Here is an 18,574-nt window from a genome sequence, read left to right as displayed (position 1 = left end):
TATTTTATAACGTACAACAAAGGAAAATCGTATCGCGCTTTCCCACGTTAAATCGCGATAGCCGGCCATTGTCGGCGCGGCACGATGCATCTGCTCCCACGGTACATTTCGCTGCTATTGTCGAGACGATTTTGCGCCGCACGGGGCTTTTTATTCGCGAGATATTTCAGTGATCCTCGTGAAAACTAATTCGACACGCCTGCGAACGTCTCGAGTTTCGTCGCGCTGTGAAATTGGACGTGGTTCCTCCTTCAATTAATCGCGCACCACGACCTGCTACATGTCCGCGTTGCCGCTAGAGGTCGCTGCACTCGGTGTCCGCCTGTGACAAACGACGAAAATTGTCAAGCTCGCGGCAAGATGAACAACGACGGTGGCGATCGAGAACGGCGTCGTCTCCTCTCGTCTCCATCGTCGTGAAAAGATAATTGACTCGGAAGTCGACGCTGCTTCTTTCTGCTCTTCGCATTTACCGCTAAACTCCTTCCGCGCTCGGCTCCATTATCGCCCGGATTCTGTTCACGGAGCGGAGGCCGCCAGTGAAAAGCCCAGCACACGCTGCGCCGTTAATCAGCGGACATTCGTGGTGATTAATGTGTCGCGGAGCAAAGCCGCGGAACATCCCGTTCCCGACTTCGCGATCGCGATCTCGCGATCTCGCGAGAGAGAGAGAGAGAGAGAGAGAGAGAGAGAGAGACCAGAAAGTGCCGCTCCTGCGCGCGAGGCGAGAGGAAAGGCATCGCCGCCGCCGCCGGGCGATGTGGAACGGCCGCGCGCGAAGATGGCCGACATTCGATGGAGCCGAACAAAAGTCGCGGGCGGTTCTTTGTTCGTCGCGCGCGGGCTAATCTAGCGCGGAAGACAAATCGCGTTCTGTACACGATACACGTGTACACGCGAGCGCGAACTCGCGATGTCGTGACGATAGTCATCAGGATCCCAATCCTTCCGCGATCTCATTAGTCGTGCGGCGCTCGACGATGCTATCTCTCGCCGGCTGGATCGTGAGTCAGCCAGGCGCAGTGAAATCGAGTCTTCTTTCTCGCGATGTTAATCGCGGAATCGTCGTTTCGCGAGATCGAGCGCGGGAGAAGGAGCGTCTGAGCACCGAGAGAGGAGAGAATCGCGAGGCGGAAGAGAGAACCGCAGCGGTTGAGAAACCTCTTGCCGCTGAGGCGGCATATTTTTCGCATATAAATAAAATAAAAATCAGCATCGTATTCAACTGGGATGAGCGGCCAATTTAAAAATAGAACATTAACGGGATGGAGAGTCGACTCGACAATGAAAGGTGGCTAGTGTCCCATGTATAATTCTTCTGGACAGAAAGATCGCTCGTTATTTTTGTGACTTTCACGGTGTGAATTCGTCTTACCCAACGGGAGAATTTGCGATTGTTGCATTTAAAGCTGGATTGTCATTGTGCGTTTAGGCGACGACAACTAGGAGCCCGTCAATTCTTCGTTGAAATATGCTTCAATGCTTTTGTATTGGAATGTTAAAAAAAATCTGTGTCACCGTTATATGTCAATCGTTCGAATTGAAAACAAATTTGACGAGAGAGAGTAATGGACTCGTGCAAATGGATAGTGAGAATCCGGTCTAAAGTGTCTCGAAAAAGTGTCTCGACATGTGCAATACGTCATCGTTATACAAATTTTATTTTATTAAGTGGAAAGAAAAATCCCTCTAATATTTACAAAATTGTAAAAAATATACAGAATATTAATACTGGAAATTAAAAAAGATAACAGTATTAACACAAAAACGTTTTGTTACAATAATTCCAAGTTTAATAGTAATATTAACGAATGCGTTAAAAAATGAATTACATCTGAGTATTGTTTAAGTAACGTACTAATGTGATTTATTGACTTGAACTTTCCGTATGATGGTTATGTAATGCAACAAAAGAAGAGCGTTCATTCTCAAGTGAGTTTCGGAACGCATTCATCTTGATCAATGAGAAAATTTTTTTCTCACTGGGAGAATTCTTCCGTTAGACAAGATGGATAGATGCCGAAATTTACACAAAAAATAGCAGACAATCTTTCTGTCCACGACTGATTAAGTCCAAACCACATTACAACAAAAGAAGATTGATGTACATCCATTCAAAATTCTGTATAAAAATAAGAGATTTAAAATAACAGTCTTCTGTTTCTCCAGATAATTATTATTCTCTCGCAAGAAATTTATTGGCTTTTATTGGCTAAAATTACTTCTTTATAATTGAAGAATCCTTAACTCATTAAAGTTCGTAGAACTATTGGAAGTACAGATTAGTTCGGTCCGTTTTCTTGTGTTAAAAGATGTATTTATTTCAAAACAAAATGAATGAATAGATCAATTAAAATATTTTCCATCGCTGGCTACTACTTTCTCCCATTTCTCAGGCAATTTTCGAATTCCATCTCGAAAAAATGACTCGTCTTTTGAGGCGATCCAAGTTTGGAGCCAATTTTCGATATCTGCGAAAGAAGTGAACCGGTGACCTGCCAAATCGTGCTGCATCCTTCGGAATAACCAGTAATCAGAAGGAGCAATGTCCGGAGAATACGGCGGGTGCGGTAAAACATCCCATTTGAGCGTTTCCAAATATTTTTTTACGACTTTTGCGATATGAGGCCGAGCATTGTTATGAAGAACGCCTTTCAACGTCTCTCGGTTTCAGTTCATAAGGCACCCAATTTCCTTGTTTTTTAATAATTCCCATGTCTCTCAATCGTACGGAAACGGCTTGTTGAGTCACTCCCAATAATTCTGCAAGCTCCTCTTGCATTTGACTCTGATCTTCTTCGAATAATGCCTCTAATTCTTTGTCCTCGAATTTTTTTGGCTGTCCAGAGCGAGGCTTGTCTTCGACACTGAAATCTCCATCCTTGAAACGTCGAAACCATTCCCTACATGATTTATCAGTTGGATCAGCATCACCATAAACTTCAACAAGCATTCGATGGGCTTTAGCTGCACTTTTCTTCCAATTAAAGCAGAAAATTAAAATTTCTCGCAAATGCTGCTTGGTTAACACAAAATTCGACATTTTCAACACTGTAAAAAGCAAGGTTTTTGTATGAAACTCAAAGCGATATAAACTGAATATTATTGGCAGATGTCTAACCTCTCTGAAACCGCCAAAATCGGCAGTCACTATGAACCATTCATAACAGCTATCTTTTGAAAACGGACCGAACTAATTTGTACACCCAATAGACTAATAAAATTAGTAAAAAGAAAAGACAATAATTAGAAATAAGATCGGAGCATGGAAAAATATTTCTGACATGCATTGACAAAACGATGCATTATAAAAACCAACATTAAAACTATTTTCCGAAGAAAAACTTTTGTAATAAATTTTTATTGTTTCTCCTGTGAATTTAGAAGAAAGTGCTTTTCTTCATAATATTTCAAATCCATATTTCAAATATATTTTTCACATCTTTAACATTATTATTATTATAACTTTTTCTATCGTATTTATTATCAACTGTGTTTTCGTCGCAAAGTTTATCACGAAATTTAAATTTATACCAAAATTCTTATCTTAAAAAGATAGTTATAAAATTGATTTTTGTAATGCGCTTTTTGACATAAACGTGCTTTTGACATAAAAAGCACGTTACAAAAATCAATGTCAAAAGCGTCTTTTTTATACTCCAATCCTATTTTCAATTGCTTTTTACTAACCTTATTGATCTAGCCATGGGCTTTAATAGGTTAGTACAAGTTTTAGGTTAAGCGGACACTCCCACTTCGTGTTCGTTTTCCTCACTTGATTTTCATCTTTTCATATCTTCCACACTTCTTATCGTGTCTTTCGTCATTTACAAGTTCCTTATCTGTACCCCATTTCGAGAATTTCATGATTATCCTCGCTATTAGAAAGCGCAGTGATGCGTGATGCGAGTAGCCACCGCAAGAGCCTCGATGATGTCGCGATCGCCAGGAATCTTAATTAGGAAAAGCGGGAGGACGTTCGGTGCATGGTGTTTTCCCCTCGACAGGATCGATCGCGCAAATAATAACATAGTGCGACGGCCTCGCAAAACCCGTTCGCCGTTTCTGCTCGTGACGACCGCGAGGATCGTTCCTCTCGTCGCGGAACGATCTTCGGCGTTGCTGCGCGCGCGAAGTTCCCGAAAGCGGGTATTCAACACGTTCGTGTCTCCTCGAGCATTATTGCAGCTATCTATTGCTCGGAGAAGAGAAAGGACATTCTTTTCTTCCCTTGCGTACGCGAAGAATTCTTGCTTCTTATTTACAAGTTTGATGAATAACAAGAAATAATAGCGTAGAAGATTCCTATAACGCCTCCCACTTCCTATTTCGGTTCGAACGCATCACGCATTCTCAATTTCAAGGTTGCTCTTCAGATCTCTTCGGCTCTTTCGAGGCCTCGACTCCGCCCGGGAATCCCGATCGGAGGCCTGTTCCGAAATCGATTTCGGAAACTTTTTCTAGTTACAAGGTTGGTAGGTCTTAAACTAACTTAGATAGATAGATTTCATAATTAATCTGATTCATAATTAAGCTGATTCATCGACTTTACGATCGGGAGTAATCAAGATAGTAATCAAGAAGTAATAAAAAACCTATCCATTTTTCTATCTTACAAAATTAATAGCTAAAACCAAGTTTGTAAACAGAAATAGTATGTGGCCGTGAGCGTCCAAGCGTGATCAGCTGATCAATTGCGGAACGTATCAAAGTTAGTTTAAGGCCTACCAACCTCATAACTTGAAAGCAAAGTTTCCGAAACTGATTTCGGATCCCGTCCGAGCGGAAAATCTCACGCGCGGCGGTTTTCGATGAATTCGCCTCTCCGAGAACTTCTTCGTATATTTATCGCTGTTGCTGTTCTCGTACGAATCCCGCATGGCGTATGGAATGCCTCGAGTGGCGATTACTTTTTTAGAAAGACGAGACACTCTCGGCCGCGTGCGTCTCGCGCCGGAGCTCGAGAAGTCGTGTCTTTGTCCCTCCTCCGGCTACGCTTCTCTCCTTGGCCTTGTCGCTCGATAATCGCTCACTTGTAAGGCAGCTCCGTAAGGCTCGAACCATAAATCTCCTCGGCCCTTTCGAGAGATATATACCACTCGGCTAATTACGTCGTATCAATTTTTTGCTCGGCATAACGCGATAATTCATTAAGGCTTCTATAAATACCAGTTCCTTCACCGATAGTCGTCTCTGATCGTCGTCGTACAAGATCGCACGATCTTCTTGAACTTAAAACTTAATCGCCGACTTATTTCGACGATTGAGCGGATGACGAAGTCCAAAAGTGGAATGATAACGCAGAAGCGATTATTCGAACGTTGTGTCGAAAATAAACACTAGCACGATTATGCTACTTTTTTCGCATTTCCTACCTGTACAGCACACAAAGTTGAAAAAACGTTGCTGCAACGTTGGAACAATGTTGCAATGATTATACTCCAGAGACCTAACTGTGCATATGTAAAAAATGCATGTACGAAAACATTTTGCAATGTTTCCGCATATTTTTAAGCTCTTCAGTTCGGTTGCAAAAGTATAACAATGTTGTTTGAGGATTTCCCGAGCGGAGCAAGTACACTTCCGATGTATACAAGCTTTCGCATCGGGTAAGTCTTCACTAGCAGCTCAAGATGCCAACTTGGAAATTCTTTCTCGTTTTCGTCTTCGTACATGGGAGGAACGCTCCCATCCATTACCGCACACCACTCTCTTCGTGTAAAAGCATTCGCGGTTCTGCGCAAACGCAATACAAGAGATTTATAAGAATAGAAGATTTATAGCAAAGTTCATAGGGCAAGGTCAGCGTTCTGGTGATAAAATTTCTGACTGCGACATCCCTCGAAATGAAGTTGTCGAAGTTGACCCTCTCACTCGGACCCTCATCGGTTTGTCGTGGCGCGTCGGCGTTTCGGCGAAACGCACAAACGCGAATTTATGCCGACGCGACAAGACCAACGCGCTTCAGTTGATGAACTGAAGCGCGCGAATGTAATAGCAATCCCAAGGTGCTCGCGAGCCGTAACCGATGAGAAGAACGCGCGGCAGGATGCGCTATTCTCGTCTCGTTACTCTACTTTTCCTACGGCATGCATATCCTGCCTCCGGCAGTTCGTCCTCGGCGCGTCTCGTCGCCGATATTTTCTCCGGGCCGCCCACTTGTCGTCTGGAATTTTTCGTGTCTGCAACTAGGATGACGGATGCGCCGGCTTTCGAGGAAGGGATGTGTCCTGATTCCTGCCGGCTTTCGAACGAATTTGCATACACGCACACACGCATTCACGCGTACGCGTACGCGTGCAGTTGTTCGCATAAAAGTGTTCTGCGACACTGTTCCTCTTAATGGGTTTATGAACACGCCGAATCAATGGGATTCGATCAATTAATCACTTTTGCACGGTCATGAGCAGAGAAGTTGTCCGCTGTCTTTTGTATGAGTTTCGGAATGCATCTGTCTTGTCCAGTGAGAGAATTTGCCTTCCGACGGAGAGTTTATCCTATTGGACAAACGAGTGCGTTCCGAAACTCATGCAAAATAGAGCGGATTATCTTTCTGTTCACCGGGTTTCAAAACGGTTCTTTTTTTTTTTGGATTCAATCCGGAACAGCAGGAAATATCTAACGAGAGAGCTTGGTGTCCAGGAATTTTTCAGAAGAAAAACATCCTCTCATTGGCCCATCGGCTGCTTTTCGAACCGTGGGAAAATAAAAAACCGTTTTTAAGCCGTTTTGAAATCTCTCGTACACTCCATTTGAAAACAGGACAGCTCTGAAATCGCTCTCGATGCGCAAGCTCGTGCACAGAGAGATTCGCATTTTCTATCAGCTTCGCGTGTCCGTAAACCTGTCGAAGAAAAGTGCCGCGAACGTTACGGAGACGATAGTACGTGCACGTCGCCTGCGCGACGACTGCTTTTATTGAGGGATCACATCGCGCGCCGCGCTCCCGTTTCTTTCTTTGTCGCGGTCGTTTCGACGCTGTGCTCGGAATAACGCCGAGGCGATGCGATAAAAGCAACGGTAACGCATCTGACCTAAAGAGAGATCGCGCGGACTAATGCGGCGATGGCGATATGGCGGCGGTCAGCTTCTCCTTTATTCCACTTTCCTGGCGTGCTGCGGCACATCCTCTCCTCGGCTCGGTTTCCGCTCGGTCCGTCGCAGCCGCCGCCGCGGCGAGGCGGCAGGATCCTCCTTCGCGATCGGCGACCGCCCGTTCCGATCGCGGCGGATAAGATTGCCCGGCGAGATGGGATCGACTCGAACTGCGACTTGGGAAAAGGGACACGAATGGAAATCCGAGACCCGATATCGATAGCCGTCGCGTTTCTCTCCGCGGCATCTTGCTTTCGACGTTCCACCTCCGTGCGCTCCGATTGCGCAAAGGTTCGGAGCCTCAACGGGGATAGAGATTGATATCAAAATTCGATCTCCGTGACACACACACACACACACACACACACACGGAGAAAAAAGACCGGTCGACTTAACGCCGCGATGAACGCACCAAGCGCGCCTTGGTCGAAGGAAACAGAATTTCCGGTTCTTGATGAACTAAATTCAGAGATTGACATCAGAATTCGACACACGTACTGAGAAAAAAGGCCAGTCGACTTAGCACCGCGATGAACGAACCTTGGTCGAAGGAAACAGAGTTTCCGGTTCTTAAAATTTATTCTAAATTCGGTCCTACGGTTCACGATCGTGAACAGAGATAGAGAGAGGGAGAGAGAGAAAGAGAGAGAAATATTAATTTCTTTGCGCCATGAGGCTACGCTTCCTAAAACGCTGATCAAGTTTATGTTATTATTGAATAAAGGTATTAACAAGTATATTAATACAATAATTAAATAATACAATAATTAATATAATATAAGCGTTAAAATATTAACAAGTAGTGATAAAAATATATATAAATATTAGAGATGTGCGATCTATTCGAATTCGAATTCGAATAGATCGAATCTAATGTAATTCGATTTAATTTGAATCCGAATCTCTATGATTCGAATCCGAATAATTCGAAAATTTCGAATCGTGGAGATTCGAATACGAAACAAATGCATTAGCGTTTGCGCGCATCAGCTACAAAATGGGCTATCAAGGCCTGTATGTTTGAACCCTTAATTTGTAATTAACTTAACTTATAATTAATAACTTAATTATAAATTACTTTAAATATTTAAACATATATTTTACTTTAAGAAGATATTACAACATCAATATTCCCTTTCATATTAAAATCTTTCATCGTTATTTGCATGTTTAATAGTCATGTTAAATTTTTTAATGATTCGATTTGATTTCATTCGATTCGATTCAAATTCGAATGAAATTTCATAGATTCGATTCGAATTCGAATTAAAAAAATGAGATTTGATTCATTTGATTCGATATAAAAATTCTTGATTCGCACATCTCTAATAAATATATATGGAAAATAGAAAAAAAGATGTAATTATTTTGCATAACCTTAACTTGCCAAATTCAAAAAGGAAACATTTTTCTTTTTGATATTACGAACGAGATTAGCAGAGTTCCATAACTGAAAGAAAGAAAGCCTTCATAAAAGTCATCATAGCAGAGAGAGAGAGAGAGAGAGAGAGAGAGAGAGAGAGAGAGAGAGAGAGAGAGAGAGAGAGAGAGAGAGTGCACTGCATTTTGTATTGATTTCGGAATACATCCATTGTGTCCAATGGACACAATGGATAAATTTTTCCATTAGAAAACAAATTCTTCTATTGGACGAGACGGATGCGTTCTGAAATTTACACAATAACGATAGTTATAGATATTGTGCTTCGATGATTTTAAAAAATTTATCTAGACAAAGTAAAATGAAATAAAAGTTGAAATATATATGTATAACAAGTATACTTTCTTTTAATTTAATTTATATTGTACTAATGTGTACTAATTCAAAAGTTCTTCGAAAACAAACCACTTAGTTTCTATCCTGATTATAGATGAATCCCAATGGAACCTCGATCTTAGTATCGTTTGATGCATGCAATACTAACGCAAACACGACATAACTACGACATATAGACAAATATTTCAATATTTTATACGTTTGCAATGTAAACTAAATTATCCGTGAACAACATCTTAGATAATTTCATAAATTGTCTTATAAAGATAACACTCATTTCAATTTATAAGATGCGGATAAAGATAATATATATTTACATTATCTAGATAAAAGAATAAGTTGGTGTGTGCCAGAACTTTATCTAGATAATCACCAATGTAATTTTATCCAGATAAGAGCAAACACGGAATAACGGACACTCTTTTTGTCTACGATTATACAAAAGTACTTAATTAATCAAATCTTGTTAATTTCGCGTGTTCACAAACTCATCCGAGCAGTTCCTTACGAGCCAATTCGATTCTAAGGACCAAAAATTCCGTTCCTTTCGGCTAAGGCGCGATTGACACATTCATCATCATGTTAAACCAATCAATTTTTATTCCCCGTGCGAATTCACGGTATGTATTCGATCTTGTTTCCTCCCTCCCGCTCCTCACTAAATTGGAATTCCTTCCATGTCCACTTCGTGAATCTTTGATCACACAGTTTTCCAGTCTCTCGTTGCCGTATCTCCCGCCATTACCGCGCGCTATCCTTTACCCGAGCCTGAGAGCGTTCGGCTCTCACTCGGTGCGATCGCTAGCTCGAAATTAGTAAAATTCCTGCTCACGCTGTGGAATTATTCTCTCTGGTAAAGCTATAACATCATCTCCGGCACTTCCGGTTTCCCATCTCCTCGTTCTTCATGCTCACGAGACGACGGTCCGCCGGGGGGGTACCTGAGCGTCCGCGCGCTGCGCGTTCATCAACCTCTCCGTCCTCGCTTACCCACCTAGCTGACCTACAATGTGGCCGACTAACTGACGCTAGACAGAGCTAAAAGCGGCAGCGGAGGAGCGCGACGGGTGTGCGTCACTCGCGCACACACATCGGCATCATGCGATCGTATGAAGTCGAGCTAGACGCGAGCCGCCAGTGATCGTCAACGAGCCTGATCGCTATCGATCATCGCGTTAGCCCTTTCTTCCCGAGTGGTACGCATAGGCACTATAAATATTTTTAATTACCGGATATACAGTCTGATAAGAGCGTGTCCGATATAACTCGAGCACAATTTGTTGTAATGACTCGGAAAAAAATACACACATGCTGCTTGATTAGAACTGATGCTTTATTATTGATAATTTGTCAAGTCGCCCCCATTATCAATAATTGCATGGCATCCTTCTGCTAATTTTATGGCATGTGGTTTGTATTCTTGAGGTAAGGATCTTCAAGTCAATCGAATTTGTCGAACCAATTTTTTGATCTTCTGAAGTTTCTTCCCACGAAGCTTAAGCTTCATCAATATCCAAACGTCTTCGATGAAATTTATATCCGGTGTCTGTAACGGCCAATGCAATATGTTAATTATGTCATTTTCTCGTTTCCATGAGGTAGAAAAAATTATTCCGATGGTTTGGGTCATTGCTCTCTCATAATAGCCATTTTTTGTTTTTCCTTTTATACTATTTTCGGATAGATGGTAATAAAGTCTTGTCGTAAATTTTGACCACTTGGCAGCGTTCAAGTTATCTGAGAAGATACGCAAAGTGCCATATCCTTGCTTTGAGAAGTACCTCCAAACATGCACTCTTCTTCGACGCTCTTCGCCTCTAAGTAGCGATTCATTCACTTATTTATATATGCATTAGACCTTCTCATCCACTTAGCAACCACTTGGTGTGACATTTTCGGTCCTTTCGGATACACGTGCAGAAAAACACGACTTTGAATCGTGATGCGTATGCGGCATTCAAGGCGAGATAGTTCTCTTTATCATAAAAGTCTGACTGCAACTAAAGCTTTTTCTACAAAGCATCTTAAAAGTTTTTTTTTAATTTATTACTTCAGAGTAATTTCAGAGAAACCACTCACAAGAGGGTTTATTAAATGATTCTTCAAATTTAAGTGTCAACGCAAAAATTTCTGAAGAAACGGATTGTTTAAAAAATAATTTAACAATTAAATGTAATTTTTAATGCAAAATAGTTTTAACGACGTATTAACGACACGTAAGCATATTAGCTGGTAGCGCCACCATAGCGGCGCAACGATCACACACACCATCAGGCGTGCGGCTCACTGACGTATGCCAGGCTAAAGATCGATGCTGATTGGCGCGACTTTATTCAATAATTACTGCTTGATTAAGCACAATAGGAAAAAATGGTTCAGGACTTTTCGACTCGACTTTTCATCAGGAATAACACTGTGTACTTAGTGGACGCTTTTTCAGTTACATCCTATATACGTACCAGTCTCTCCCGTCCACCCTTAACAAATAATTTCATTACCTCCAGTAAAAATCTTCAATTTGACCTCGAAACGGCTGACCTCTCTGTCTTATCTTCGATTTAGGGAAAAGAATTTTTATATTCACGAGCAAAAGCTAAATCACTGAATAGAATTCTGGCGCGGAAACCTTAGGTTATCGAGCACTTACAGCTCGTAGTGAACTTCACCAGGACGATATAGGGATTATCTTTGCGCTCATAGCTCGTTTAAACAATTTATATATTCTCACAAGAGCGATTCTTTCGTAACGGACGATGCCGTTCACTGACAAGCGCAACGAAATACCGCATTCGCCTTGTTGTCTGCACAATAATCGCGAGGCTGGCGAGTCATTATCGCGGATGCTGTTGGGATGCTATCTAATGAAACATAAAAGGAAATGAAACTCGAGTCCACGTCTGCGTCTACCTGGAGCTCCCTCACCGGACTCCTCCAGTTTTCAATTTGTCGCGCGTTTTCGCTCGCTTCACGTCACTTCGCGTCACATTATGTCACTCGGGGCGATCGAGAAAGCGTTCTTCTGAGCGGCCCGAGCGAGAAAGTTCGACATCGCGTTAGGAGTCAGCTCGGGAGCTTTCGTTTTCACGCGCGCATCCAGGAAGAATCGCAAATTGAAGGCCGTCGATCCTTGCCGCAGGCTGAGAGGGACAAGCTGGAAGAGGCTCACAGGGCCTTGGACAAGCGACTGGAGGGCTGCGAGGCAGAACTGCGTGGCAAGGAAGACGAGCTGTTCCTGCAGCTGGAGAAGAGTCTGCGACTAGAGGAGGAGGTCGAACGGACGAAGCTCGAGAGGGACAGCTGCATGGCGGCGCGAGAACGACTGGACCAGGAGCAGCAGTCGGCCCTCCGTCGCCTACACCTGCAACTGGACCAGAACGAGATCACGAGGCGGAACCTGGAGAGAGCGCGCCTCGACGTTGTCCGGCAAGCTAACATCATCCGTGAGGAAAAGGACGCTCTGGAGAAAGAGGTGAGTCTTCGGGCATTCCATCTCGCGACGGAGTCGGAGAATCGGCTCGCGCCGATCTCACAAGCTTTCTGCTTTTGCTTGCAGAACCAATCGCTCAAGGAAAAACTCAAGATCGAGCGGAACGAGCGAGGAGCTGAGTTGCGTCGTCGCGAAGAAGGTGTCGCCGCGCTCACGAGGGAGACCGCCACACTGAGGCATGCAGCGCGTCATCTCCGCGCCGTCACGCTCCACGCGACGTCCTGTCGGAGTCGCCGCCGATGCTCCATCTGCCTCTACGCCAGGCGCACCTTTGCCGAGGTGGACGACTGTCGCGATGAGTAAGTGGATTCCAAGTCCCGTTCGAAGTTTGAGGGATCCTTCAGGAATGAAGGTTCGCTCGAGCGAACCTTCAATTTGAAAAATCGGGTGAAATATTAGCGCAATATAATTACGATAAAAAGAGGTGCGTCGGTTGTGTTTTTTCTTCCATGTAAGATGGTCGTACATCACATTCTGTGAATTATAGTGTTCTTCATTGACGTGGGTTTGGATCATTCTGTGAGCTCATGTTTCACTCGAAATAATTAAATTCTAATTACACAGCAGAAGTGAGAATAAAATGACTGACTATTGCTACGTATCATTATCGTTTCGCAATCGGTGTTACCGAGGTTTCTTTTTCATCGGATTTATCGAGCAATCAAAGATATAAGCAGAGGCAATATATATATATATATATAAGGTGTAATAATAACATATGGGTCAGTATGACGGGTTGCCGTCAATTAAGTTTCAATCAATATTTATACTACGTTTCTGGTCGACTCATACCTTTGCATAAGCGGTCTTTTGTAGAAACATGAGTAGAATATAGAATAAATATATGAATCGAACTTTTCAACGCAAGAAAAAAATTAAGGAATTATGTGAAAGAAAATATGTTGTATTATTTATCTTCTTAATTATTACTTTTATTTATCCTGCTCAAATCCGTAATGTTTATCTCTCCGTTTTCACTTTCTTAAACATCTTTTTTAATTCAATGAGGCTCGACTCGTGTCATAAGCAATGGGTAAACTGTCATAACGATCACGGTACAAAGTTAGGTGCACTCGTTATAACTGGAAGCACTGCAAATTCGTTATCAGTAAAGTCAACGAGTAACTTTTTCGGCAACCTCTGCATTATTGTCCGAATAGGGGCAGGCAACCCGTCATACTGACCTATATTCTAGTCAGAACCATAACGTTGATTTGACGTTGAATTGGTCGATGAAACGTTGAATCAATGTTAATTCGTCGACGTTGAACATTATGGTTCTAACTGGGTACGTTGATGTTACATCCTATACAACCTAATAACTTAAAATCTGAATCTTAGTGACTTAAGACAGAGCTTATGATAGGAATTTTTCCTGAAGCGATTTGTAAACTCGGAAACGCTAGTAGTTGTATAATCAGTTCCAATATGCTTTGAACACTTTTGCCCGATGCATCATGTTCAAAATGCATCTCGTGAAAAAATTTGCCCTCTAAGAAACATTCAGAAATATATTTTCCTATTAGTCGTGTTCTTTTTAGTTAAATTATTGCCACAGTGGAATGCCATTTCTATTTTCCTTCAATGCTGAACTATACAGAGTGGTCCACGTAAAGCTTAACAATTAATCTATCAGAGTTCTAAGAAAGTTTTATATATACTTTATATTATACGTGTATGTTTCCATTCCAAAAAATAATGCGAAAGAAAAGGAAGACTAATGTTATATTATTGATGTTATATTATTATATCTACTAAGTATGTCAGCAGAAAAAATGTTTAAGTTACCTTCGCTTTATCCTTTAAAGAAAATGATTGAATATAAGTCTTGATATAAATTTAAAGACCCTTCGGATCTATAAAATTCACAAGATCAAAACGATTAAAATTAATGTGATTCTTAGAATATTAAGCCTCAGTGGATCACTCTATACATTTATTTTATTGTACAAATAAAGGTAGTATTTGCATTGTTCGTTTCCGACTCTTGTTTTTAAATGCTTAAATGAACACTGTTTCAAGCACTATTTCAACTGTTTCAACGTACGCCATTCTAAACGAAAGCCTTGTATTCGCAGTGGGAATATCTTCAAGTGCCTTCAAGCGCCCTTACAAGATCTTCGCAGTTGGTTTCGACCTTGTGCGGCGTCGATCGGCTCATCTCAGGGTCTACGAGCCAACTCGCTCATGACACATCAAGGAATCGGATACGTCGACGACTCCAGCGTCGACAGCAGTGGCAGCGGTAGCAGCAGCAATAGCAGCAACAGCAGCAATGGCAGCAGCAGTAGCAGCAGTAGCAGTACCAGCAGTAGCACCAACAGCGTTTCCGATGACGAAGCCTGTCCGAGCACCCCGATGGCCGAACATTCCGTTTCGCTGAACACTTCCACGGCGCCGCCTACGGTCAGAGCTTTCTCGTCGGATTCAGGGTACGTAATGGAATAAAATGGAGACCGGGCTCTCAAAATGCTTTGATGTATTTATTGTGAGAAGGACAGTGGAAACGGAATCACAATATGATCCTTTTAGAATATGAATAGTTTCTCCTGAATTTTTCAAGTCGGGAAAATATTGCACTTAGGAAAAAGAAAAACTTGAGGAGAAGTTGAAAGAATAGCTGAGAAAATTGTCGAGCATCTTGAAACTTTGTTATTTATTGTAAATGAGTGAACTTTTTCACAATATGTTGTCGTTTAGAACGAAGTTTTTTGCAAACGTTTGGCGTTGCTTTATGATAAAAATAATTTACATTCACGAAATGATTGAAGTGTAGCAAATAAGTAGACGGAGCACATTCGGCTAACCAAAAATCATAACAATTTTTTTTTATAAGTTTCATATACTGGGTATTTAAGAAAAAGGGTTCAGGATCTTAAGAGCCGACAGCACTCACAAAATGGAAAAGAATGTTCTAATGTAATAAATATGAGTCGAAAAATTAATATTGTCGGAGTTATAAACAATATATAAAATGCACTTCTGCTGTTTCTTGATTGGAGTATCATTTTTAACCATACTATGGATACTTTATCATAGTTCTTTGCAACTATTCACTGTTCACGAGAATGTTCAGAAAATACAAAAGAAGCGAGTAAGTCACTTGATTTAAAATAAGTAATTGTTCATAATTCCAATAATATTAATTTTTCGATCCATGTTTATTAGGACTTTTTTCCTCCATTTTGTGAGTATTATGCTTTTAAAGATCTGAACTCTTTTTTCAAAACACTTGTATATCCAATAGAAGAATGCGTATTTTAGAAATTCTGAAGAGATTCACTTTCCTATTGAGTACAGAAAATGGTGGAAAACTCGTCGAAGAAAAGTGTTGCTGTCTTTAATCAGCCGACTGTATTGTTAATTTAGGTTAGAGAACGTAATATCAATTTTTGCGATAAGAAGAAAGTTACGGTACTTTGAATCATTTGAGACTTACCCGTACTTACTTGTTTTATATACATTTATGTTCATCAGATCAATATCAGAACATTGATAAACTAACGTAGAAAATCTTTACAAAGATACTATCTTACATTGGTTGTGAACGTCACGGTTTCAGCTCGAGCCGGTGCAAAGCCAAATATGCCCGAAGAAGCCATAAGCGAACTATTCAGTAACTTATCCTTTTACCCCTTAGTTACCCCTTAGACTTTCCCCTCGTAGAATACTCCGTCCAGATATTCTTAGGTCGATGGGGTTGTACGTTCGCAAATTACATTCTGTTTCAAAACAATCATTGAAAGGCTCGGCAACGTCCCAGCTTGCCCAGCTGTCGAAGCAAAGATATCGCATTTCGTTGTAATGGACGATAGACGATAGCTTCTCTAACTCACGTTGCGCTCTTCCAGCTTCTCATCGGAGATCGGAGACCGTAGATCGCAGTACTTTGAGAACGTCAGCAGCAGTACGAGCAGCGGTAGCGACAAGAGCAGGAAGATCAGCGACTCGTTGGACTGCAACGAGGCCGACGATCACGAAAGGACCACGACGGCGGGAGCTAGCGGATTCAACCGAGGCTCCAAGTGGACCTCCTCCTTCCGCAGACTGCTCGGCCGGAAGTCGAAGGGCAAATCCGATTGTTCGTCGCAAACGAGTAAGACTGATAAGCCGCGATAAACGACACGACGTTTTGTGTAAGCGCTCGTCGCGAACGCGTATTCCCGTCCTGCCTCTGCCTGTTCGCGACGGGCGCGGCGTGCGAAGGAGATTCAAGGAGAATCTCTCGCGAACTCCGGACGAACCCCCCTCCCGCAGCGGAAGGGTCGCCGGGCATTGTGGAAACTGCCGAGGGTTCGCTTAATGACTCAGTCGAAGGATATCGGGGACATTTAGAAGGATTTAGGGATTTAGGGATCCTGGAATTTCCGAGAGAGTGGCTTGCGTATCTTGGAGCTCCTTTTCGGAGAGCGCTCGGCTGCGAAATAAAATGGCAAAAAGTGGGATCCAGCAGCCAACACTAGTATCTCAAGAAATATTAGAGTGAGAACGACTACTAACTTCTCCCTGCGTTCTTCTTTTTTCGCTCGTAACGATCTCCGCACGATCTTTTGTTACTTACTACGACGGTAAGTAGCGGTAAATGAAGTAGAAGTTGCATTCTCCGCTCCGGAATCCAGAAACCCTAAGTGTAGATCCCGACGTCCGTTTGCCGCGGTGTAGGAATTGAATTTCGTGCGAGTTAGAGTATCACGATTATACAGGGTGTCCGACAAGTAAAGACGAAATGCTCGCGCGCAGTTAGCGCGGAGACAGAGCTGAATAGGAAAGTCCTCTACTGTTCTGCAAACCTCGCAATGATTATGAAGAGATCAATTGAATATTATATTATGATAATTATATTGTACTTTATGTTGTATTATATTATATTGCGTTAAATTGTACTGTATCGTATTGTACTGTATTATATCATGCATTTATATTATATTGCGATATTATAATGTATCTGTTGACGATCTCTCTCCTGACAACGGCAGGTGGCGGATAATGCTAAATCGCACACCTCCATTGTCCAACAGCGTATGACGCCCGCCGTTGCCAGATTTTCAACAGATTCGAGCTATTTTGGACGAGACATTGTCCAAATCTGGAGCTCATCCTACCGCTCTCCTTCTAAGCGCGCTCATTCGCTAGTATTGTTTAATTAATTCTTCAATAACCATTGCGAAACTTACAAGATGGTGAAGGATCTTGCTGTTCACTTTGACCCGGTCTACTTGCACAGAAGCGTCTCATCGACAGTAATTGTCATTAACTGTTACGTTATATGTATGAAACGACAAGGAGCTAGATTATTAGAGACACAATATCGTGATCGGGGACTTTCTAGATATTTATTAGCGAATTATATCAGACAAGTTCTAAAGGCTCCGAGTTTCGAAAAAAAAGAAAAAAAAAGAAAAATGACGTAATATTGAGAAATTTAGTTCAAGTCAGGTGATATGAATAGTTATTGTTTGTATCTCCAGAGTTTCTTGCGCCGTTAATTTTTACTGTTATTATCATGACAAGGTTGTTGTTCCATTAGCCAAAGAGCGAAGGCAGTGAGACACATTTACAAGCGAAGATATCGATCGGTAAAAGTTCGAAAAATTTCGGAGGTCATGAATCGGAAATGATTTCTCAGCGTTCGTAAGCGTTCTGACGTTCCGTCGATCGACAGAGTCAATTTCCTAATGCGATTTTAAGTAAGCGTGTGGTGATAGCGATTGGACCAAATTGTTCACACGGCACAAATCTGTCGCGGCGATGTACAACGTAGAGAATTTCAACATATGTATATTATGGATGAATGGAAAGAAAATATATCATATTATATGAGAAATGAAGAAAGAGAGAGCGTACTTTTTTTCTACCTTTCCACGAAAAGATCCCAAAATATGTCGGCATTGAAAATCCAAAATAATTTCCCGACTTCAGTAAATCCACCCGAGAAATGAAGTGGCTTTCAATTTCCCAGATTATACGGAGAAAAAACCCAGTGTCGCTTCCTTCCACCCATTATTTACTATTAGCCGTCATGTATAAACAATTGTCGGTCTAGATACAAACAACGACGAATTAAAAAGCAGGACCGATAAGCGTTATCTTATCGCGTTATCTACACACCAGATGTGAAATTTGCAAGTATATAATTACTCATTAATTCCACGTAATGTGTTCTGATGCGAATTACTAAGAGAAAGTCCACGAAGTCAAATTAACTCTTAGAAGTT

The 18,574-nt window shown here is 41.8% G+C and overlaps 1 protein-coding gene across 9 annotated transcripts in view; it reads left to right on the top strand.

Annotated features, from left to right (window-relative positions):
* The window catches only part of LOC105190546 (coiled-coil domain-containing protein 6), a 30,105-nt gene extending 12,353 nt beyond the window's left edge, over positions 1–17,752 (top strand). For all 9 annotated transcript variants that reach the window (XM_025303330.1, XM_025303334.1, XM_025303333.1 and 6 more), the window contains 4 exons: positions 12,009–12,341; positions 12,426–12,658; positions 14,438–14,791; positions 16,211–17,752. In XM_025303330.1, the coding sequence (XP_025159115.1) occupies positions 12,009–12,341; positions 12,426–12,658; positions 14,438–14,791; positions 16,211–16,478 (1,188 nt within the window). In that variant the 3' untranslated portion in view covers positions 16,479–17,752. The remainder of the gene's footprint in view (positions 1–12,008; positions 12,342–12,425; positions 12,659–14,437; positions 14,792–16,210) is intronic.
* The last annotated feature ends 822 nt before the right edge of the window (positions 17,753–18,574 follow it).

The sequence above is a fragment of the Harpegnathos saltator genome, unplaced genomic scaffold (genome assembly GCF_003227715.2).
Source record: "Harpegnathos saltator strain DR-91 unplaced genomic scaffold, Hsal_v8.6 scaffold54, whole genome shotgun sequence".
Classification (NCBI taxonomy): domain Eukaryota; kingdom Metazoa; phylum Arthropoda; class Insecta; order Hymenoptera; family Formicidae; genus Harpegnathos; species Harpegnathos saltator.
This window is presented reverse-complemented; position numbering and strand designations above follow the sequence as displayed.